The sequence below is a fragment of the Pygocentrus nattereri genome, chromosome 8 (genome assembly GCF_015220715.1).
Source record: "Pygocentrus nattereri isolate fPygNat1 chromosome 8, fPygNat1.pri, whole genome shotgun sequence".
Classification (NCBI taxonomy): Eukaryota; Metazoa; Chordata; class Actinopteri; order Characiformes; family Serrasalmidae; genus Pygocentrus; species Pygocentrus nattereri.
In genome coordinates, this window is record NC_051218.1 from 23,630,110 (window position 1) to 23,654,186 (window position 24,077).

Here is a 24,077-nt window from a genome sequence, read left to right on the forward strand (position 1 = left end):
ACCAGAAATAGCAGTGTCAGTACACACAGACTTGTTTACAAGGTGAGATCTTTTATTAACTCCTCTCATTAACCCTATGTGCCCCTGTGAGACCAAGTTTTCCACAGAGAGAAGAGTCGCTTTCTGCCAGTTTTCACCCTCACACGGGACAAACTTAAAACAGCGAACACAGTTGATAGAAACAGATCTTGAAAAGCAAATGCAAACAAAGAGATTAAACAAGAAAATCTTATGTTACTATTGTGAAACAAAATCGCTCTTTCAGTTCAAGCCATGATAGAAGAGTCTGTCAGCAAGATAAGATTAGCTACAGTATTGCTGCTGTGTTAATTACAAAGTCGATTTTAGAAATCAGCTCTGTTATGAAACTGGCAAAGAGGTTATTTGGAAATTCACAGAAATTCTATCAGACTGGATTTGCTATGTCTTCATTACTGTTCTTTGCTCCTGGAACGCAGTGGTCTGTTTCCTTTTACATCTCGTAGCCCATGTCCTCCTTGTATTGTTTGGGTTGACCTTTGCTGCAGTCCCTCTAATTATCTCCATCAGTGAGAGCCTGTTAACCAGGGCAGTAATTATATCACATTTATGTGAAGGGATGGATTCACCAGTCTTGGCAGTCCAGTTGAAGCTACAGTCAATATGCATACTCTAAATTTAGACAGTTGATTTTGCTAATGATAATGGAAATAATAATGATAACAATCTTCCCATTAATTAAAAAAACACCATTAAAAATTGTAATAGAATAATGAAATTCCCAGTATGTATGATTATAATATGGAGGGGAAATTAGTGGATCTCTGTAGTCAGATACGAGGAAGAGTACTCTAATAAAGAAAATACTAATCAAAGCAAGAAAGATGTGTTTCATCCCTGTAATTACCTAAGTGCAGATGATATTAATTTTCATCAAACTCCGTTCCGTAGATGTGTGACAACCTCATCTCAGACAATGATGTTCAAAGATACCTTAAATGGCTTGTAAAGCTGGTGCTCAGGACCCCAGGTGTCAGATCTGTGCTGCTTGAGAGAAAAACACCAAAGGAACTGATCGGTCTCAAAGCTCAAACGGAGCTGAATGGGGACATTTGGAATGCTCTCTTGGCTTCTGTGGGTTTCCTGTAATGAGTTTAAGTGAGGCCCAATTATTCCACTTGCCATCAAAACAAGGAGGAGGGAGATTATGTTTTCCTCTTTTCTGCTTTGTTCTTATAGAAGTTTCTTTTGATGTAAAACTGACTGCATTCTGCACACATTTTGTACTGAAAAGATGTATATTCAGTACTGTGCAAAAGTCAGAGACCTCCCTTCATTTATTTCATTTGCAGTCAAAACAGAAAAAAAATATTCAGTCAGCATCAGTAAACAGAAGCAGAAAATATCTGTTTGACAGAAAATTACACAGAAGCATTAACAATTCAATGTAATATCAGCAATTTCAGTATTCAGTGACACCACCTTTGTCCTTTATCACAGTTTCAATCTTTTCAGGAGGCTTGTTTTCAGATTTTCAAAGATGTCTGCAGGGATATTTTTCCAGGGATATCAGTCTTGGTTGGTCAGTCTTGGAAGTTAATTGTATTTTCTGCTTCTTATAATCCAAGTAATCTTAAACAAATGTAATTTTGTTAAAGTATGGGATTTGTGGTGGTCAGTACCTTATTCTTCGAACACCAGCAGCTTTTTTGCTTGCTTCTCATCATACACATCTATAGCACCGAGCAGTAGAAGGACAGACTGAAACACCAGTGGATTTTTTCAGACGTAACAGTGGAGCTTGATTTTCTCTTATTTCTTACAGATGAAAGCTTTAAAAACTCTTTATCTGATGGTGTCAGTTTGGGTGGTCTACCAGGTGAGGTGCAGTTGTTAGGAGTCCCATTTTCTCTGTATTTTTGACTTTCTCCTTTCTTATCTTATATCTGATCTCCTCAAAAATATCTTCTGAATATTTCTGATGAAAAATGTCTTATTGGCCATTTTGAGTGACAATAAATAAATGAAGATTGATCTCTTCTGTGGCACTTTTGTCAAGTGCCATATATCTTTGCTAAAGTAATTGAGACTACTATTATTGAAATGGTAATTTTATAGGAAAAGGAAAGCATGTTTTCAATTTAATTTAAGTTCATTTTTTCCCAAGTAGTTGGAATACCATGTGAAAGGCTTCTGCTATTTTCAAATGGTGTTCATGAAGTTATCTGTGCTGTTTGAGCTTTTTTGCAATACAGCTGTACTCTTTTATTGCATGGTACATTGGCTTCCTCATTGAGCCTGCCACCTAAAGTAAATGCTGAGGATACTCTCCACTACACTGGCTACTCTGACTGCATCCCGCCATATTTCCTCTGAGAATCGCAGCAAATTACACCACAGGAGGAGGGAGACGTCCCTGTCACCCTGCAATGTTCCATTCCTCATCTGGGGACCCTACTGCTTTTCTCCTCTGCTTGTATTTTTAAGTCCTTTTATCAGCATTGCACTAGAAAGATGACATCAGATAACTGGGGAGATTTTTCCACTTTTTCATTCAGAACATCTTACAGATGATGAGCAAAGACCGCAGATGGAGACCTAAGGTCATCATCTGTAAGATGTTCTGAAAGGAAAAGCAGAGAAATACACCAGCTGTTTGATGTAAAGGCACAGAAGAAGCTGAGCTGAATAGGATATGGCAACACATAAGCCTGGAATTGGCTGTAGCTCAGGAGGTCCTGTATAAGAGGAGATGAATAACATTATCCTCCACTGCGCAGAGACAAAGAGCACAACTCTGCTGATCTGCATCTACACAGATAAAAATCGAGCCCAGAGATGTGTTTGCAGCTGATAAAGTGTTATGCATATGCAAAGCACACACACACATACGCACACAAACACTTTGATAAGAGACAATTATGCCAAGTTGTTTACGGCAGCAGAACAAAAGGATTTCTGGTCCTCATTTCAGGGAAGTCATGGTGGCGAGAGAAGCACACAAGGTGTGTTATTAGTTTCAAATGAAAGAGGGAACTTCATTAGTTGTAGGCGAACCAGATGCACCCTCCGCCGAGCGTAAACAAGGCCTTTATCTATGCCTATGCAGATGTGCACAAGCCACTGTTGCTGGGGTCGCGGTGACCTCTCAGCCGTCTGCCGTTGTTTTCCATGATCACCCCCCTTCTCCCGAGCTTTTCTCCCCCTTAAACCTGTTTGTCCCCAAAGAAGATCTAATACAAATTAAATTAAAGCAAGTCAGTGCAGATAATCCCAGTGTGTTTGGGCTGCTGTAGCAGCGTGGGGTCAAGCCCACAGCATCTGGCCCCCTCTCGCCACCTCTAGCATGCAAGCTGCTCTGCTCTCTCTGGGAGTCAATACACTGACTGGCCTACTGAAGAGTGTGTGTGCACTCATATGTGTGAGTGTGAGGGTGTGTTTGAGGTGTCTACAGGGAGGGGTATATAAAGAGTTTGAAGGAGTCAGTGAAGGGAATTTTGTGTGTTCAGAACCTTGTGAAATGTGTTTTATTTTATTAAGTTTTCTCTTTTGTTAGATTTTTCTTTTAGATAATTTTTTTTACTAGTTTTATGTCTGGATTCCATGATTCTGTCCATCTTCTCCATATCGTAGAAGTCATAGGGTCCTGTATTTGTGTGTTAGATCAGAATCAGAATCATAATACTTTATTGATCCCAGAGGGAAATTGCAGTTAATACAGTTGCAGTTGTTTATGTAAAAGAATAAACACTTCAATAATTTAAAAGAAAAAGAGAAATTTGCAATATGCACACGAGATTTAAATTCTTATGAATACAGTAAAGTGGCAGTGACTGATAATAAATATGAAATTTACTGTATAAAGCAGTTCAAATTATTGCACCTCTGAGTTATTGCACACATAATTATTATTATTACACATATGAACAGTACAGTTTGGTATTGATGATACAAATGAACCGTAGTGTCACACATTGAGTTATAGAGTTTGATGGCCACAGGTAAGAATGATTCCTGTGACGCTCTGTGGTGCATTTCGATAGAATGAGTCTTGCACTGAATGTGCTCTTGTGTCTCATCACTGTGTCCTAGAGTGGATGGGAGCCATTGTCCATAATGGCCTACAACTTAGATAGCATCCTCCTCTCCGACACTGCTGGATGACAGATGCGTATAGTCATATGCAAAAATTTGATCACCCTCGCTCAAATTACATGTTTTGTTGATTTAGTGAAAATAAGTAAAGACACCCTCTACGGGTAACAGAATGAAATATGACATGTTTCTACATATGTTAGTGGATAATTTCTGTTAATTTCATTTTAGCCACATTTAACTTTTTTTTCCAATAGAATAAATTCAGCAAATACACAGTGTATACTATATAGAGGATGTGTGCTTATTTTCACTTTTTGAAAATCAACACAACACATAATTTGACCAGAGGTACCGACACTGTTGCATATGACTGTAGCTACAGGGGGAGGCTGAGAGAGGCAAGGTCCTCCCACTTGAAAGCCAGGACCCCACCCCTCCAGATTCTGTTTTCCAGTGCTAGTGCGAAAATTGTGAATGTAGAATTAGATTGCTCCACAGAATTTAGCTGAGCTGTGCTACATACTGTAGGATACTTACCTAGCTAACCAGTAGAATGGACCACAGTAAAAAAAAAAAAAAAAAAAAAAAAAAAAAAAAAAAAAGTTCAATACTGTGAGAAAACAAAGGGAAAACTGCAATTTTCATTAATTTGCCTACAAGACATTTACTCCCAATGCTGTAAAAGTTAGGACTACGGTTAATTAGCCTTTACGTGCTGTGGTATTCTAGCAGTTGTTATAGTAACTAAAGTTAGCCAGTTAAATGTTAATTGGGTGTTGTGTTTAATATTCATTCACAATGTTTTTAGCTGTAATGAAGCTGGCTAGTTTTTTGTTATCCTCACTATTAAGATGCCTCTGGGCTTTAATGCTTACGAGCTGGCACCCCAATCTGTAAGCAGGATCCCCTAAAATGAAATTCTGGCTGCATAACTGGTGAGTGTATGGTATGCTTGTTGTATAGGGGTGAATGAGAGAGATGTTTAAAGTGTGGTGCTGTGTGTATGGACCATATATGTAGCTGTTTGTGGGAGCCAAAAGTGAACACATTATAGGCACATTTGGATGTTTTTTTTTTTTTTTATTATTTGGAAAAAGCTTTTGCTTTAGGCATTTTTGTTGTTGCTTACATTTTATGAATGTCTTTATTTGTATGCATATTTGTCAAATGTAGATTTTACTCTAAAAAGTCATCAAGCCTAATGATTTCCTTTTTGGTAGGGCTGGGTTAGGTGTAGCACAGCAGCATTTTAGCCTAATAGAGAAGGCAATAAAAATAATAATGCTTTTGTCATTCCCGTATTCATATTACAGAGGCACCATGCACAATTCCGTAATAACAACGACTGTGTAGCCCACAACGATTGTAGTATAAACTTGTCTGTGTGTGCATGTTGGTGTGTGTTACGATGCATTATGAAAACTGTGCGAGTCCTCATTTGCATCTATTTGTTAAGCGTAAAAGAGTGTGTAGTGTGCCGTGTGGTGTGCAAAGTACACAGCAAATTATACGCTGCTGTAAGGGGCAAACATGGTAAGAAAATGGCATTCAAATCTATGTTCACGCTGGAAATAGTGGAACACGTGGGATACGTGTTGGAATTAGCTCAGTAGCTTTATTCCCGGGTTCTGTTCGACGCCTAGTGTAATGGCATGAGAGGACATTACTGTTGCGATGCTGATAGCAGGCTGTCGGCGCGCTGATTGCAATCTGCTCTTCAATCTACAGATGTGCCAGTGACGTGCGGCGAGGTAATGCGCTCCTCTCAATCCTGCCGCTGACAGCTGCCTAAAAAGACCATCCCGAATATTAGGCAGCAGATGCGCTCAGCGTGGCTAAATCGGACCGCTAACTAGACTTCCATTACTGGATCATGAGTTGTACTGATTGGGTCAACCTGGTTGTGGTTAGAGCAAGCTTTTTAGGCCCCCATCTGTCTATTAGAGTGCGGCAGCGCTTTCCCAGCACCCAGCCTGCTCCTGGCCAGCGGCGCCGCTGCGCACGGCTCATGTTTGAAGCATTGGCAGGATAGCGACGGCATTAGCCATCATGCTCAGGGTTTAGGGGGAGGAGGGTGAAGGGCAGCGTCGTCTGTGTGTATTTGCCTGGAATTCCCAGCCAAGGGCCATGCCTGCCAGCACCAAGCATGAGATAAACATCATTTGTTTGAGCAAATGGGCCAGGGGTGGAACGATTAATGAAAGATTATGAAGTTCCACCTGTATCCCTGAATACGGCTTCCTGTTTGCTGGAGCGGCGCTGCCGCGTCGGCACGAGCTCTGACTCATCCGTTAGTGAGCGTCAGATTAAGGGATGTCAATAGTGGGACTGACTCAATTCATCTTGGTGAGAGAGAGAGAGAGAGAGCAGAAAGAGAGATAGCAGAGACAAAAAACAGAGAGAGAGAAAGGGAGAGAGTGCTGCATTTGTGAGGTGCCTCAGAGTCTGTAATGAGCTTCTGCTATTCTCCATCTAGCATAAAAAATAGCCTGAAAGATGCCTTGTCATTGAGATGGGAAGCTCCAGAGCTTTTGAGTAGGGTGGGGCTTGAGTGGAGTTGGTGTGGGGGTGGGGGGGGGGGGGGGGGGGGGGGATCTATTAGATATCCCAGTGGCGTTGACAGATATTTGAGAGAAGCGACCCTGAGGTGTCGTATCATTATTTTGGATCAGAGTATCAGCCAAGTATTTGATTTACACTCATAACAAAAGCAGCATCCAAAATGGATGAACCCTCGCTTCCCGCAGGAGCCTCAGTGCAGGGATATTACATTGATGTAAAGGTGTTCACATCGCTCATCTCCCTTCCCCCGATCTTACCGCGCTGGTTACAGAGTGAAAAAGTGAGTGAGTGTGTGACTGAGAGCCGGAGAGAGAGAGAGTGACTGTAACTGTAGTGTAGGAATGCCACTCAGTCTCCACTTCTCCCTCACCACATAGCTCAGCATCACTGCTCTGGTCATTTGGCATGGACAAGTGGGCTGGATTAAGTGGGCCTAAAATAAAAATGTCAGAGATGTAACAAGTTGGGCCTTTTAAGGCTTTGGATTACAGGGAAAATATTCACTAAAGTCAGTGGAATGATTTGGACATTAAATTACACTGGAGACTTTCCTGCAGTTAAATTGGTTGACTGACAGCAGCTATAACCGAAAAAAAGAAAAGAAAAAAAAAGCCGCCTGCCACTAATTCGACTGGAAAGCGCACACACTCGTTAACAGCCCTGGCGCATTATGCCTGTTGCTGGGAGAGTTGGAGGGCTTCTAAATCTGCCTGGATTAGCGCTGGTGGCACTTCCCATAGTGCAGAGGGGGAGGAGGCGGGGCTTCTGCTCACTCTACCTGTCGCAGGTGACACCCATGAGACATACAGAGATTCCTGGGATGAGGGGCGTGAAAAATTCCTTGTCCCCACGTCCAAATTAGTGAGAAATCCCCGAGGCCTGCCTCCAGGAATTCACCACCATTTGGGTTTGATTAGGTTCCATGGGTTTAAAGAAAAGTAAGCCGATTTAGCCTTTGAAAAAGCGAAGCGATAGCCAAGTTTTTTTCCCCTCCCCCTTTAAGCATGTAAACCCAGTTATACTCCAGAATAGCCAAACAAATTGTGTGCTTTTAAAACATAAATACCACATACTTTCACAAGAAATAATTACATATTACCCATTATATGTAGTGAATTGTATAGGTGGGATGTAATTATTGTAGCTAACCTTCTCAAAACAAGTCCTATTAGTGGCCACTCTGTTTACCTGACAACCCAGAGATCCACAGAAAACAGCAGAGGTGCTATCCAATTACTATATCCAACCACGCAGGCAGGGAGAGGCACCACTACAATAATTCAGCAGTTCATCAAACATCAAACTTCCTGTTGATATGCAGATGTGTCTGATAAGCTTCATGATTCAAATTGCTTTCACAGTGCTAAAATGGAGAGGGCTTTGACTTAGGATGGCCTTATGAATTATTAGTACTGTTGCTATTAATGTATGTATAATTAATCACATCTTAACTGACTGCAGGCAAATGGAGACTATAACCCTTAGCCTTATGTAGATGGAGTCTATTACAGGATCAAACACAAGGGCATTCTCTCTCTCTCTCTCTCTCTCTCTCTCTCTCTCTCTCTCCCTGTCTCTCTCTCATGCTCTCTCTCTTTCTCTTCATGTGTTTATGATGCAGCTGCTGGCTAGGGAAATACGCATACATACTTCCTTCGTTTTTGTGTGTGGATTGTATGATTGTCTTGTCAAAAACGGTATTTTCTTCAGTCCGCTGGGAAAGAAAGATTAATAGAATAAAGCAGGAAGAGGTATTGTTTTTATGGATCTGTGACAGTCCTTTGTCCCAAAGATCCCTGCTACATTTATTAGAACATTGTCAATGGAATAAACAGGTGTCGCTATATATGTACAGTCACAGGCAGAAAACCTTGTAACTCCAGGTGCCTCTAAATCGTGTGAAAATTTCATTATGAAAAGGCCAGTGGTATAGATTGATGTTTTATATATATATATATATATGTATATATATATAATTTGTTTACAGAAATAAACAAATAAACAATTACAAAAACAACAGCTTAACCATTTAATTCTTAAGGAAGCATAATATGGGAGAAGTCAAAACTATGACCTGTTTTCTTTCAACTTCTATATTTTAATACAACCAGTAAAACGTTTGACACACCAAGTCGGTAAAGGATTTTATTACTTTTGGCATTTCTCAAGCAGCTTTATGAGGAGTTATTAGGCAAGCTTTTCCACTAGGCTGCTGAAAACTAAAAAAGTAATAATTTATATATATATATATATATATATATATATATATGTGGGTGTGTGGGTATATATATATATATATATATATATATATATATATATAAAACACATTATTCACAGTTCTATATTTCTGGGAAGTAAGTGTGTTTGCTTGTAAAAACCTTGTAACATTAATGTAGTAAAAAGTAACAAGAATTTCTGGTCAAAAAGTAGTTAATATCTCATTTGTTACATTCCATCACCAGTACATGATAGTCATAAATCTGCATTGCAATATTGCATGACAACTACAAAAAACAACAACCTTCAAAGTGATAGAATCTTATTTATGTTACTTGTAGTTATTCTAATATGTCTATTCTGTGCAAATGAAAACTTTATGACCAGTTACATAGCTTTTTAAAAATAATTTTCTCAGGTAATAAGTACTGAGTGTATAATTCCTTTTAAAGCATAAGATATAAATTGATCACCTTTGTAAAAAAAGCTGAATTTTGAATGGAGTGTAACATTCATTGCAAATGTACAGGTGACAAAGTGTTGTAAGGATTGTAGTGATATGACAGTTTATTTGTCACCATGGCTTATTGCTGATTTGTGTTTGCAGGCAGCCAGTGGCTATTAAATGCAAACAAGTCCTCATATTCATCACAGCTCCCACAGCCTGGGAAGAAAATAGAAGAGTGTAATCTCATCTAGTAGCCAGGGTAAGCCTCAGGCACTCCTTCACCCCTTTTACTGCTGAGCCTCCCTGAGGGCCTGCACGTTCTGGAAAGGAAGGGGAAATCTATAATCTAACAGATGGCAGTGAATCTATGGGAAATTCTATAATCGAGGGGCTGGCAACATAACACCAGGCTGAGGAGAGTTTTCTTCTGACGATGATGCTGGGTGCTATGGGGTAGAGAGCATGATAAACCTGCTCCTTGCAGGTGTGCCACTTGAGGAAAAGGCAGCAAAACGAGCATGTGGTGGTCTGTGATTGGTGTTCTGGGTGCGGAGTCGGGTGCCTCCAAGCCAGCAGTAAGAGGGCAGCTTAGAGGTACTGCAGGATGAGCGCGGCTGTACAGGAGTGACAAGAGAACGCTTGTCGAGTTTTTGAGAGTGGGCACAGGAGTGAAAAAAAGAAAAAAATGGAGAAGAGAAGGAGAGGGAGCGAGAGAGTGTGAGTGAATAGCGATGTCTGGGAGGAGTGACTCAGTGTTGAAATGCCGCTTCACCGTGTGAGGGGTGTTAGATGCCAGCGGCTGTGAGGCTCCCCAGCCCCATTCACATAGTCAAACAACAAATACACACACTCTTCGCTGCATCTCTACTGCGGCATTGCATCAGGAGGGATCGGCATATCTCCCAAGCCTGCATGTAGAATCCGCACAGCGTTTGTGCCAGCACTCTCGCAGCCACCCTCATACAGCAGAACCTGGCTGCCGTCTATAGCTTTTGTTATTTATAATTTAGAGTCCTGTGCTGCCTTGCCTTTCCTTCATGCTGAGCCCTACTTGCTATGCTCTTCCTGTGAATGAGTATCTAAACAACAGGCCTCATTATGTGTACCATTTCCCTCCCCGCACTCTGGGGAACTGTGTGAATAAGCCCTAAGATGAGTTAAGAATGAGGCTCCAAATGAAGCAGTGAACACCAATCAGCTATTAAAATTAGGAAATGGAATGGGTTTGCTTTAATTGAGGACCTTCGAGTTTTCTCCTCTATTTTGCCTCCCGCTTTATTTAATATGTGCGCCGCTGCATTTGTATTCCGCCGGAGAGGCTTTCGGCCTCAGACTCTGACACATCTCATTGGAGAGGCTTGTTGGTGGACCTTGGCGAAAGTGGGTAGAAAAAGCAGCACCGGCTCGCTTATTGTTCATTGCACATTTTTGTATGCCTCCAACTATTTCACCTTATTAACGATTTTAACCAAGACTTAAAAGTGAAGTTAAGTGTTTTGCTTCCTGAAATAAATTAAAGGGAGATTTAATAGCTATTTTATCTATTGTGCTGGAAACAAGGGAACAGCCTGATAATTAATAATTTGCCAGTATAGCACGCAGCTTCAATTAGTTCCTAATTTTATTCATCTTTCCATGAGTAATGCAAGTGAAATTGTCCCGGTTGATGAATCAGTCTCAGAAGAATAATGTTTAACTCAGAACACAAAGTGTGACAAGTATATATGTTTTTTTTTCTTTTCTCGCCTTTGCCACCTGAGGAACTCAGGGCTTAACTGTTGTGCCCCTCCTGCTCAGTCTGCATCCATGGCCCTGTGCAAGGAACGCACTCATATCAGGACTACGGAACCAATTGTCACACTGAGAGGAAGGCAAATCAAATCTCATGCCAGCAACTGAGCGAGAAGATTGCTGTTCCTCTCGGCTGGCTGAGGGCAAGGGAGGCTGGAAGAGAGGGGGGGGGGGCAGTATAGTTTGAAAGGAAAAGAAAGGGTTGGTGCAAAGGGTCTCGCACACCCCACCTGCTGTCCACCTCTCTACACCCCAGCCTCAGACTGTCACTCCACTCTTGAGCGGGCTGTTTAGCCTCTCCATGTGCACTGGCTCCATGCTGAATAAAGCACAGCGATAATTACAGGGATAGAATGACACTAGCTACTGAACTAGGGCTGCTCGGATCATAACAACACATTGTAGAACCTGATTAAGTAGCCATTTATGGCCAGCTTGCCGTATTTTAAGTGGCCCTTTTCCTATGGCCTGAAACTCGACCTCCGGGAAAGAAATATTGACATGCCCTGACTCTCCAAGCAATTTGACAGTGGTCAGCGGTGGAGGCATGAAATACATTTAGTTGCAGGAAGCAGCCTCTAATGCATAGAGCTCCTGTTCTCTAGCATGTGGCCTGCTCAGGGCATGTCCTAAAGGCAGAGGGTTATACCCTGTAGAGTTAGCCATAGAATTAATTACTGCTCCTCCACAGCAAGAATGAGAATGCACAGACACTGTTAGGTGGAGAACATGCTTGCCATTTTTAGTAGGTTTTCTAAAGGATGAACTATAAACTATGGCCCCATCAATAGAAGTGCATCAGTCTCAAGCAACGAGGCACATCTATCAAATTGTGGTGCAATAACCAAATTACAGTGATAATGTCTATTTCAGTATGGTTGGAACATTTTTTGCCTTTAATTACTTTACTGGAGCAGGTTTGCTTGAAATAGAGCAGCATTTGCATAGTAACACCATTACTTTCAAGTAATAGCACCCGAATAGTTCATTTTGACGTAAGCAAGGAGATCGAGATGTGTTGGAAGCTTTGAGGCTGTTCTTCGTACAACAGGGTCAGGAATTTGCACACCTTAACTGCATTTCAGCCACTCGTCGGTTTTAAGAGTGGCACACCAGGAGAACCATGCCTCATGTGGGAACACAGTACGATGATGTGGTGTGGATGGAGCTGCACTAGAATTTGGCGCTTCCCCGCGGAGGTAATATTAATGCAGCTCGCCCCATCCAAACCAATTATGGGTCAGCCTCATGGAGGGAGTTATTGGGAAATTTGTATACTGTCTCTTTAATGAAGTTTCCCCCTTGTTACTTGTTCCATAGCCGTTCATTAGTCTCTCTGTAGATGGCCGTAGAGATGGAGAGGCTCTATAATGAGTTCTCACAGGGACCAAAGTGGAGCACAGGTGGCATGTTCAACCTAAAATAAATTCTCCATATATATTTATATGCTGACATGTCCTGCAAGAGGACTGAAATAATTGCCTATGCCAATTACTTTGGTATTAATGGAGCAGAGCCGGACAGGAACAAAAGAGTGAATCACTGTCTCGCGAACCACAGCGAGAACAAACAGTGCATGCTCTGTGAGGCTTGCTAATATAATGTTAATTAGAATAGCTTTTTACAAATTATCTCCTTGATAACAATGAGTTAAGATTTAATTAGAAGAGCACCAAAAAGAAAACGAGGAGAAAAAAGAAAGATAGACCAGGGCTAACCTTTGGAGAGTCCACACTGCATCAGTGGCTGACAAATCTCAATCAGAGGCCTGGCTAACCATCACCGATAATTAAAAATTTGTCTGTCCGTGAAGGTAATTAGAGAGCGTGGGGGTGAGACAGTACACAGTACCTTATATACTGCTGATTGAAGATATTTTGGTACGCCAGCTTTTCAGAGGTAGACAGGAATATTGTGTATGTGTTTTGTTAGAGAAATGGATGGACTGTGCACAACCTTCGAAAAACTGTCTTGTGTTGCCTCATAGCCTTGAGTGGCCCTGTTTAGACTTGGAATAAACATCTGATTACAGTAAATAGATTATGATATTTGGATCGTCATTTTGTCAACAAACAGAACTTTTACACTGGCCCTTTTCTTGAGATATGGATCTCAATTCCCAGCACAATACTTCAAGTAGGCTGTGCTATGTTTTAGGTTTTATAAAACACTTTGAGAAATTTAGAGACAAAAAAATAACAGCATGTTATGTACACTTTACTCAGTAGCCACAACTAAAGCCCATTAAAAATATTATGGGTTAAAATTCAGCCAGAAATGGTGAGAAAATTGTGTACTGTCCTCCACGGGTTTTTCAAACACAAATTTTTCAGATTTACTACTTCAAGCCCGACATTTTAATACACATTGAATACAACCTTTTTAACAATATTGAAAGTTGTGGATGGTGCACATGTGGTTTTAGACCATGAATGTAGCAATGCTGGCCACATTGCGTCCACACATACAAACAGATCCCATCATGATCCATGCTCAGCTCCCTCGGTATCAGAAGAACTAGAATCGAACACATTCTGATCACAAACATGTTTACACACATTTTTGGACAACATCCAGATACGGGGTGCATTTTAATGCCAAGTCAGCAGTGCCAGTGCCAGGCCATGAGCGCAAAATAAATCATGCCTTTTTTATTTAACTTTAACAAGCTGTTACATTTAGCAAAAACCACACAGGGTCAATGTGGGTTATTTGTAAGAGACTAAACTCATTGCTGTGGCTTCAAGAGCATAGAATTTCACACTGATTCAACCAACCCATCATTGGCATACCCTTTTCAATGGGCATAAACATGTATGGGGTTTCTCAGTGGTGAATAATTCAAAAACACCTTCCACTAAAATTGACAAAAAACAAATATGTATGAAGGGATTAACCATGAACACTGAATCAGAATTATGCTCTACTATGATAGCATATGTTTTTCTTAGAGGCTGGGCTTGGCAAAGTGCTCTGAGGCATCTGCAGACTTATATCTTGGGCAAGTGTTTTGTCAGAGAGGTGTTGATGCCTTCACTTCCACATGGAAGAAGCCATCTACTCCCTTTTTATCTTAGTATAAAATGGGAGAAGAAGAAGGATGTGGCCTTGTTTCCAATGGAAAACACCTGCATCTTATCAGCATATTGAGTGAGAGAGTATCATTCACCACCTCCTTCACATGCAGAGGAACTTCTCCTTCCTTTTCTGCTTCAACCATGACATTAAAGGGTGACTATAGATGAACATCAAGTGAATATTCCACTTGTTTACTGCGGCTCTTCTCTCTTCTTCTTGTCATTATTTCTTTTACTGTGTGCTGCTGCCAACCCACATCACCCTACCCTTTCTGTGCTCCCTACGAATTCTATAAATGCACGAAAAAAAAAAAAAAAACTGTTTACTGCCAGTTGCCTTTGGTTGCTCAATATGGGTCAGAGATCCATCGTATGCAGATCATCATGGCCTTTTCATCTGCAATTGCAAAGTTAAAAATCCCCCAGCACTCTCTTAATTTCTTCCCCCTCAGATTTATTTATTTAATATTCATACATTAACATCTCTTCTGAAATGGCATGGAAGGAAAAAAGTATATATTAAGAAAAGAACACACAAAGAAGGAAATCTTACTTTCCACCCTCATTCTTACCCTCCTTCTTTCTTCTGTCTTGCTCTCTGAGATGCCCTGTCCTCTCTAATGACTCCATTTTGAAGAGAGTGGTCAAACTGAATATGGAGAGGAGAGGAGAGCAGAGGAGAAGAGAGGGAGGTGGAAGTGAGGGGTGGGGGGAGGCAGGCTCGCTGCAGCTACATGTGCTCTGAAAGAGAATGGGAGTTTGCCTTTGAAAGCCAAGGCAGCTCAGGGTCTTTGTGTAAAATAACATTTCTATTGAAAGGCAATTAGTGGTAACATTATTTTGGTTGCTGTATAATTGAATGCACTCTCTCTCTCTCTCTCTCTCTCTCTCTCTCTCTCTCTCTCTCTCGCTCTTTCTCTAGACGGAGAATTATTCCATTGACTCCAGTTATGTAAACAGCAGAGCACACCTTATCAAAAGGTATGTATTGTTACAAATACACAAACTAATTTGTACTCAGTTAAGTTTGAGCTTGGTCGTATATATTACATATTGCTTAAAACACCCATATTTGTATGTGTTTCCTTAGGCTTGTTGACATTATTCCATGCATGTATGTTTACCATACATGAGCATTTAATTGCACAACATATTTAAGTTTTTATATTTATACTTAACCAAAGTTGCATCAAATATTTCATTTTTAATACCATAAATAATTCCAACAAATCCCCTATGAACATGTATGTAGTTTGCATGTTAGAGAATTTTAAAGCCTTAGCTTAAGCTGCAGTTTGGATCATTAAAGCACTCTGATGTCTGAGTTAATCAGTCAGGGGAATCTAGGGGAATTTCAAGTGTGTGTGTGTGTGTGGCTGGAAAGTCAGTGGTTGCTGTCTTGGTGCACACAGGCAGGGCATTGTAAGGCCACTGAGATAAGAAGAAAGGTAATGTTATTTCCTCTTAGAGAAGAGAACAACAGAGAACAACGAACTAGTTGTCCTGAAAGGACTTGGCCAGCATTCCTTGAGTCCACCTGAAGTAGAGTAGGGGCTGACAGAGTAGCTTGGCATGCAGACATGTCTAATGAAAGCTGTTCATTGCCCATAGGCTTCGTGGCTGTGGTACTGGTGGCTGGACTCCATAGTTCCTCTGTTACCTGGAGCAAGAGAACATTCTAGTCAACACAAAAAGAGGCAGTGCCACATTTTTAAAACCCATTATAGCAATTTTGTCTTCTAAAAAAATTCCTCCAGTGTTTACATAAATAAAGACTATTCAAGTGCAGGCTCTGCAGCACACTACAAAGAAAAATCCCCTCAGGGCCCTGTGGACTGGGACAGGTGCAATTAGACTGATAAAATCAGAGTCTGCAGTAGTGCCACTGCAGTGCGTTCATGGCCAACCTGGGAAAGGAGCAGGCTGCCTACCTCCTTCCTTTCTCTCTCTCTCTCTCTCTCTCTCTCTCTCTCTCTCTCTATCCCTCCCTCCTTCTCTCTTTTCTCAGAGCATGCCACAGCATGTGTGTGTGTGTGTGAGTGTGTTGTTTGTGTGCATGTTTGTACACATTCATTTCCATTCCTCTGTTGCATCTGAATCAGAATATGTTCCAGTGGGCCGGCTATCAAATTAAGGGAAATCAGGCTTGTGCACTGCAGCTGTCGATGGCCAGCCTCACATCCCCCCACCTCCCCTCCATCTTGCTTTCTTGTTCTCAGAAGTACATCATTTGCCCACAGCCTCTCAGATTTCTAGGAATTTTTGGGACTACTACAGGCTTCCGTAAAAGCAATCAGAGGCAGTTTAAAAAACCCAGTGTGAGTTCAATAGACGCTTCAAAGGCTCTTTCAGAAACAGACCCATCAGTCTAATAACCCTCAATACTTTCAGCAGCATCTGCTAACGGCAAAGCGTAGGACCTCGAACTCCGACCTTTCCCCAGAGCTGAATCCGAGACAGAGCAGTTCCATCAGCAGTGAAAGGCTTTGGCTGCCTTTTAAAAAAACAGACCCAAAACAAGGCATAAAACTAGCACAGGGCAAAGAAAAGGATCAGACGGAACGCGACAAGACAGTAAATCTACATCTTCTCTTTCGCTTCCTCCACCTTGTAGCACGTCAACGTTTAAGGACATGGAGGGGAACAGCCTGAAGGACAGTGGGCACGAGGAAAGCGACCAGACGGACAGTGAACACGACGTGCAGAGGGGCCACTATGCTGATACAGCTGTCAATGATGTGCTGAATATGACCGTGCCTCCAAATAGCTGCCAGCTACCAGACCAAGGTAAGAGAGTGAGCAAAGAGAGAGAGTGATAGAGTCAGGAGGCTGAGTACAGCCCATTACCAGTCCATTATACTGAAGGTAGATCAGGCCTCAGATGTCTGCAGACTGAATCACACCTTAGCCCTGTGCTTTGAAGTTCCTCTGTTAATGTAGTAGGAGCTGTTGCTCCCCCAGTCAGGCTTTGATACAGGCCCAGCTAACATCACTGATGGACAGGAAGCATGTCGGTGGTCGGTGGCAACAGGCTTCGGACCTGCCTGAGTGACAGCAATTAGGCTGATAAAGGTTGAAGGTGGAGAATCTACATATCACACACCCTCATGCATTATTCAGACCTTCATTCAGTGGGAAATTAATGTTGATGTGTCTTTTTTGACTCCCATTTACGAAGACATCCAGTTTACTGACAGGAGTCAGTAGGAGGTCATGTTCGCTCTCAGCTTCTGCCACTCACTGATCCCAGGTTAGAGAGCGATGAGGAGTGGCTCTGCAGAGAATAAAAGAAAGGGTTTAAGACCAAAAAAGACAGGGATTCAGAGCTGTTGTATTACTTGACTTTCTTTGTGGTGTCATGCTAAATATGCCGTTGATCTTCCTCCATGATTCAGATCAACAGAATCCATGCAATGGCTTTTAAGAGGCAACAGGGAAAACTGCATTTATGCACGACAGAAATGAGTTTACTTTCCATGAATGACAAGAGTAACTTGACATTCGGTTAAGAGGAGCCAAACAGAGCTGAAAAACGTTTAGAGTGAGTTGAGATCATTAAAATCCGAATAGCCACACTCAAGCCTGGCCATGTCCTGACTCCTGCCTGATAGTATAACTGCCTTCTGCTTTCATTGCTCTCATCTTACTGACTTGCCTGCGGAAGAATAGGCTAATGAGAGAGAGATGAAGAATAGAGAGGATAGTGCTACAAAAACAGAGTGGCTCAGCTACAAAACTATTTACAAATTGTATTTTTTTTTTCTCCATCCAGACAGATCCTGGGTTTGTATGAAACTGGCAGAAGGACTAATTAGATTCTGTTTGCACCAGATCAGATGCCCTATGGCTCATTCCAGCTGGATAATTAACCAGTCTTTTTCTTCCTGATAAATCTTAGGATTGGTGGCTACCTGGCAACCATGCTGTATGTGCATGTGGCGGATGTATCAGCAGATTTGTTTGAATGTCATTAGACTTGCTGAGGTGGCTGCTGATGTACAATCAAGGATCCAGGTTGCCATGGTGGATTGTTTCTAGCCATTACACAACAATGAAGCATAATTAGTGAGTCCAACAGCTATTGGTTGCTGGCCTTAATTATTTCTCAGGCACACAAAAAACAGCATTGGCTCCTTTAAACCACACTCTGACACACCCTCTAGGCTGTTTCTCAAGTAATTAAAAATCATGATGTATTAGTGTATCATGGACTATTACATGTGCCCAGTCAAAATGACCAATTCTAAAAGTGATTCAGTAAGTCTGTGTGTTCCCTGTAAGAGTTGATTTATCAGTGGAGATTCTAGTGTGTGGATGAATTTTTCCAAGGCAGCTTTTTTTCACTGCCTTGATTTGAATCAGATGGATGTGCGGGAAGTGAAAATAAAAAGCAGATACTATGAGCAGTGAGCAACAGTTTCAACAGTACTCGCCTCCAATTTGGCCAGTGGCGTTAGAGGGTGATAAATAACAGGTCCTAATGGACCCATATGTTCTATCATACTCTTCTTCAATGGCCAAAGAGCAGGCCATTTGTCCTAATGAATATCTGTAAAATGCCTTCACTTGAGCCAGAACTTGCATTGTCTTTAAAAGAGTCTCAGTGGCAGCGCACTGACTGAGCAGTAATGAGACTGGTTAAAAATTATTAAATGAATTGACCAGAAGGTCTTTTACATATGCAGAACTGTAATGACAGCAGAAATGGAATTATTCCATTACAATCTCAGTTATTATATAGCCAAGGTGTGCACTGGGCTTTCTAGCATATGGACGTTGCTGGTACAAAGCACAATTAAATCTCTGAAAACCTAGAATAAGGCAGTTTCCCAAGTCTCTGCAGAACAATTTGCTAAAGAGCACTGTTACTCCTGTACTTATTGGCCATTTTACCACATTTGGCTGTGTTAAAAAGAAGTGTGTAAAGTCAGAGTTCACAAGCCAAGTATTTGACACTATTGGTATAATACATTTAGACAATCAAGTCTAATGGATTCAAAGGAAACAAACAGCAGGCAGTATTCCCAGTCAGGGCAGAAGTGGGAATACAAACACGGCCTTTCGCAGAAATCAGAAATCCTCAGCCATTTAGCTGCCTCTGATGGGACTCGCTCTGATCTACAGTTTGCGTCTTCTGATACAGTGAAACGAGTTTAAACAGCAATTGCCAAAGGACACAAACAGAGAGTCGAGACACAAAGCCTCCTCTTTGTTTTTTTTTTTTTGTTTTTTTTTTTTCCAATTCTTTCAGGAAACAGAGGCAGGAAAGAGAGGGTTGTAAACTCCCTTCGCTTCCTGGGGTTTTCTTTGCCATGTAAATGTTTACTATTCTCACAACTCTCACAAGGTACCGTTGGCACTTGGGACGCAGCGTTACCTCTGATTTAAGACGCTCTCCCCTCCCCCTCCTCCGCTCTACCCATTGTCAGAGAAGAGTGTGGGAATGGCTTGCAATGAGGGAAAAAGCACTCACCAGGCTGTAATCTCTATACACAAAACACACACTTCCTCTGAAACGCTTCCTTTATTCACTTTGATTCTATTACCGGCATCTCTGTCTGTTTCTTTCCGTTTGAGCCCCTTTTTTCCCGGCGAGGTACCCTCGGCAGTTTACAGAGGCTGGTATGGCACGTCAGAAACACTGCAGATATTTGCATCCATCTTGCTCAGCGGAGACGCTGTTGTCCTTTCTGCTGGAATGTGGCTGAATGCTACTCTGAGGCTGTGTCAGGGCTACAGAGGTAATGAAACAGTGCTAATGGCTTTCAGTGCTGCCCATTTGGAAAGCAGGGAGATAAAATGTGATGAATGGGTGACAGTGTGGATAAGGGAGAGGATTTGGTCTAGCCTGTCCTGTGTTTAAAGCTGGCTTTTGTTGAATTATACATCATGGAGGCTGTAAGAGATTCCCCTGAGGACCACTGCTGTAACAGAGGACAAGGCACAGCTGACTCTTTCTACAGCCCTAAGATCATGTTAGCTTGCTAAATCTTTGGACAGTGTCTAACAGGGCCTTTGAATTTTGCACATATGTTAAGTGCTAACTTTAAAATGCATGGAGGTTGGTTTAAGGCTATTTGTAGCACCCCAGCAGAGACCATCATCAAACTCTCTCTCTCTCTCTCTCTCTCTCTCTATGCTTAGGAGCTTTAGCAGTTCAATTTGCAGTTGCTGGGTTCTAGCATGTTCCACTCAGGGTCGTCCCTTGCCCCAGGAGTCCTTTATTCATCAATCTTGCTGTCCCTGTGGGCATGTATCTCCTCCTCTGCCCCAGGACTCCACACCACCCCCCAGTACTCAACACCCAGCAGGGCTCCATGCCTCCTAATTGATTTCAAGAGTCTCCGTCTCTCTCTCTTCGACTCCTCTCTCCTACTGTTCTCAAGAACTCACATTTCATGCCTATGCTGAAGATTTGCCCCAAATTCAACATAAGGGAAGATTTCTAATTTGCAGCCCTCTGATCACCTAATGAAAATGCTGGCAGGTGTCAAAATCAAGACAGCAATGGCAGAGAGGGCTGTGCTGACAACCTGGGAGCAGACAGAGAGACAAGTCTGAGGAGTAGGCAGGGAAGGAAGAGAAAGAGAAAAGGAGAGAAAGCATCCCTGACAGGTTGAAATCTTTTTTTTTCTCTTTGAACCATATCCCCAAGAGTACAGAAGATTCTCCTTCAAACTAACATTAACATTTGATTCAATCAGACATTAGGCACTCCCTGCATTCCTGTCTGATTGCATCATTTCAATTGAATTCAGTTGAAAATAGCACATAGAGTGTTTGGGCCATCTCAATACATGTGTGAGGTCATTCAAGAAAAATACTAAATGAACCTATTGGAGTTTTTCTGTTGGTGTGATTTTTTTATCTTGTTATTTATTGTTTATCTTGTTATCTGAGGGTATGGTATGCTTCTATTTAAATGCTGCCCCATATAACCTCAGTAAGATATAATAAAAAGAGCTGAGACTTAGTTATCCACTGGTTACTTTAACAATGTAAAAAAAAAAAAAAAGAGGAAACATTTTGCTGGAATTTCTGTATGGAATTTCTCTCATGCTTGGCCTTGAGGTATTTCTCCCTCTCTCTCTTTCTTTCTCTCAGAGCATCTTAGATAATCACACAAATGTCCGAATTGTATTGTTATAATGGCAGACCCTGGACCCCCGTCTCTCCAACCCCCACACATCCTCGCCCTCCCTTCTGAACAGACTGAACAGGTCTAATCAGCTCAGGAGTGGGCTGCTTATCTTCTCTGCACTTGTTATGGATAGCGTATTGAACATATCTGAGGGAGGGGGGAAAAAATATGAGCAGTTCATTATTTTTCAGGGTCGGCAATGAGGCTGATGTATCTCATTGCAAACCCTCAGCTGACAGCTCATTTTCCAGACAATCCTTGCTTTCAGCTACACAGAGAGAAAGAGACAGAAATGAGATATATAGAGCGAGAGTGAGAGAGAGAAAGAATAAGAGAGCGAGCGAGAGAGAGAAATAAAGAAAGAGACAAAAAGTAGAAAAAAAGGGTAACGGCTCGGGATCCTATTGCTTATTCATGACACGGGCTGGTGGAAGGCGTGTTAATAAACTTTGCAGAAACCTGGCTAAATCACAACTCTTTGTTGAACACATATGTAAGGGGGTTCAATTTATCATGTTTAGACCACCATAGCATCAGGCTCATTTTGCGCATTCAGGCGGAGATTAAGGCGAGGTAATGTTGTGCTGGTTGTGAGTCACCAGGAGAAAGAGAAAGTACGTCGGCTCCTCAATTTAAAGTAAATTTGTGAGCTAGCAAGAGAGAGAATGAGAGTGTGTGTGTTTAATGCTTAATGAAAGTGAGCAATAGAGAGAAATATGGATACAGAGATGGATAGAGAGTAATCCATAGGGAGATAAAAGACTGAGAGACGAGGGAATAATGTGAGAAGGCGGAAGAAGGTAGCTAGGTCTGAACTGATTAAGGTTTTAGTGTCTTTGTGTCTTTTTTGCTCTGCAGATTGTCTTTCCCATCCACTAAGCAGAATTACACACGTGCGCACACACAAACCCGCAGGTAATAAGGCCCAGGGGCAGTTCCGTCTCGAGGGGGTTTTAGGGGTAGAATGAGGCCAGCTATGCTCTGGCCTCAGCTGGGCTTTAACCAGAACATAACTAATAGAGAGGTGAACCAAAGGCAGTCCCAGTGGAGAATTCTTGGACACTCTCCACACGTGTAATGAGCTCTTTGTAACCAGACCCTCCCTACACTTTAGACAAGGTCTCATCCTAAGCACTCTTAATCAGCCTGTAGGTTTTTTTTCAAACAAGAGAATTAAATACTAGCAGTAAAGTTCTGACCTCACAGCTCATATTTTTTTATTTAGTTAGGGTTATATAGGAATTTCACCACAATATAATTTGATTATTTTCGTACATTTCTGGATTATTTCTTAAAATACTCTGTTGAAAAAAGGCTTTCTGTTTTCTACTCTAATTAAAGGCTTTTCCTATTCATTTATTCAGAATGTACACTGAATACACATTGTAACTGGAGGAACACAGCATCTACACAGTAGCAGAATACAGACTTTTATTTTTAAGTGCCTGAATTTTTGATTATGTAAATAAAAAAATGCAGGGCTTACTTGAATATAATCCTAATCAACTGTAATCGATTCTAACATTTCAAAATCATTGCTATTGAATAATCACCTTGAGATCTGTGCACATTGAGTACAGAGAGACAGAGAGAGAAACTGGAAGAGTTAAGGAGAGAGTTGAAGGTGGGGCTGACTGTGATTCAGCAGAGCCTGATCAGCAGTGGGACAGAGCTTGACGGGACCCTCACTCCCCCATTCTTGCCATTTGACAGGGATTGGATTGGACTGAGCCTCTATCAGTGGGCAAGCAGTGTAATAGACGCCGGGATGAGATCCCTGCTGGCAGGCAGCCCACAGCACCCACAGCAAGCCTTACTCTAGTCCATTAACTCCCATCAGAGCGGCTCAGCTCCGTTTGCTAAAGCACACGCTCCTCATCCTGGCTTACGGGCCAATAAGTGAGGGACACGCATGGCCACGGCAAAGTGCACTCGCTAAAAAGAAAAAAATGCAAACGCACGAGAAAACCTTCAAACAAATACACCTACGCCCTAGCGAAGACACACTAAGCTGTTGCGCACATTATGTTCTTTGGCAATAGATGTCTGTTTATAGCATTGTTTTATTTTTTTTCTCTTCACTGTTCAAGCTTTCTCTTTCAAGGCAGATGATTTTACATACACGCCGCACTGTTTAAAGGGGGGTGGGGGGGGGGGGGTAAAAATCACCTGTCTACTGACAAGTACATTGTAGATGGCAGTTTTCTGTCTGGAATACAAAGACACATTTATCATTGCAGCTGGGAATAAAAAGAGAAAGAGAGAGAGAGAGACAGAGACTGAGGGACTCTATCACTGCAGCAGTGCGTGTGCTTCTCTTTTAACCCTTCTGTAAAAATGGAGCCTCCTGCATAATATATTGGAGCTCTTCACTCAGAAAAAAAATCTTTTATCAGCTCCCATCCACTCCTGCTCCCCCTTTTCCCATGTCTTATTTTGGTGCCTTTCTTTTTCATGCAATGCCCCCCACTCCAACCCCTCTAAAACTGTTGCTGTAAAATATTCGCTCCTCCTTGTCCGAGATAATTACAACCATAAACTAAAGTTTACAGCCCTGGGCTGTCTTTCCGTAGCCTGTCGTGCTCATACATATTCATCCTCCATGATTTAAAATGTTAAGTCACTTTAAAACCCATGGAATGCAAATATGTTCTAGCAGAAATGTTATATGTAGACAAGTCAGAAGATGCAAGATCCAGCAGGTAAAACCGTGTGTGAGTCTATGAGTCAAATCGCATTCCTTTTGTCCTTTTAAATTCCTGTT

The 24,077-nt window shown here is 41.7% G+C and overlaps 1 protein-coding gene across 4 annotated transcripts in view; it reads left to right on the forward strand.

The window, feature by feature from the left end:
• pcdh19 (protocadherin 19) overlaps window positions 1–24,077 on the forward strand; it is a 59,656-nt gene that overhangs the window by 19,228 nt on the left and 16,351 nt on the right. For all 4 annotated transcript variants that reach the window (XM_037540487.1, XM_037540488.1, XM_017698451.2 and 1 more), the window contains exons 3-4: window positions 15,095–15,153; window positions 16,787–16,959. In XM_037540487.1, coding sequence (XP_037396384.1) covers window positions 15,095–15,153; window positions 16,787–16,959 — 232 coding nt within the window. The remainder of the gene's footprint in view (window positions 1–15,094; window positions 15,154–16,786; window positions 16,960–24,077) is intronic.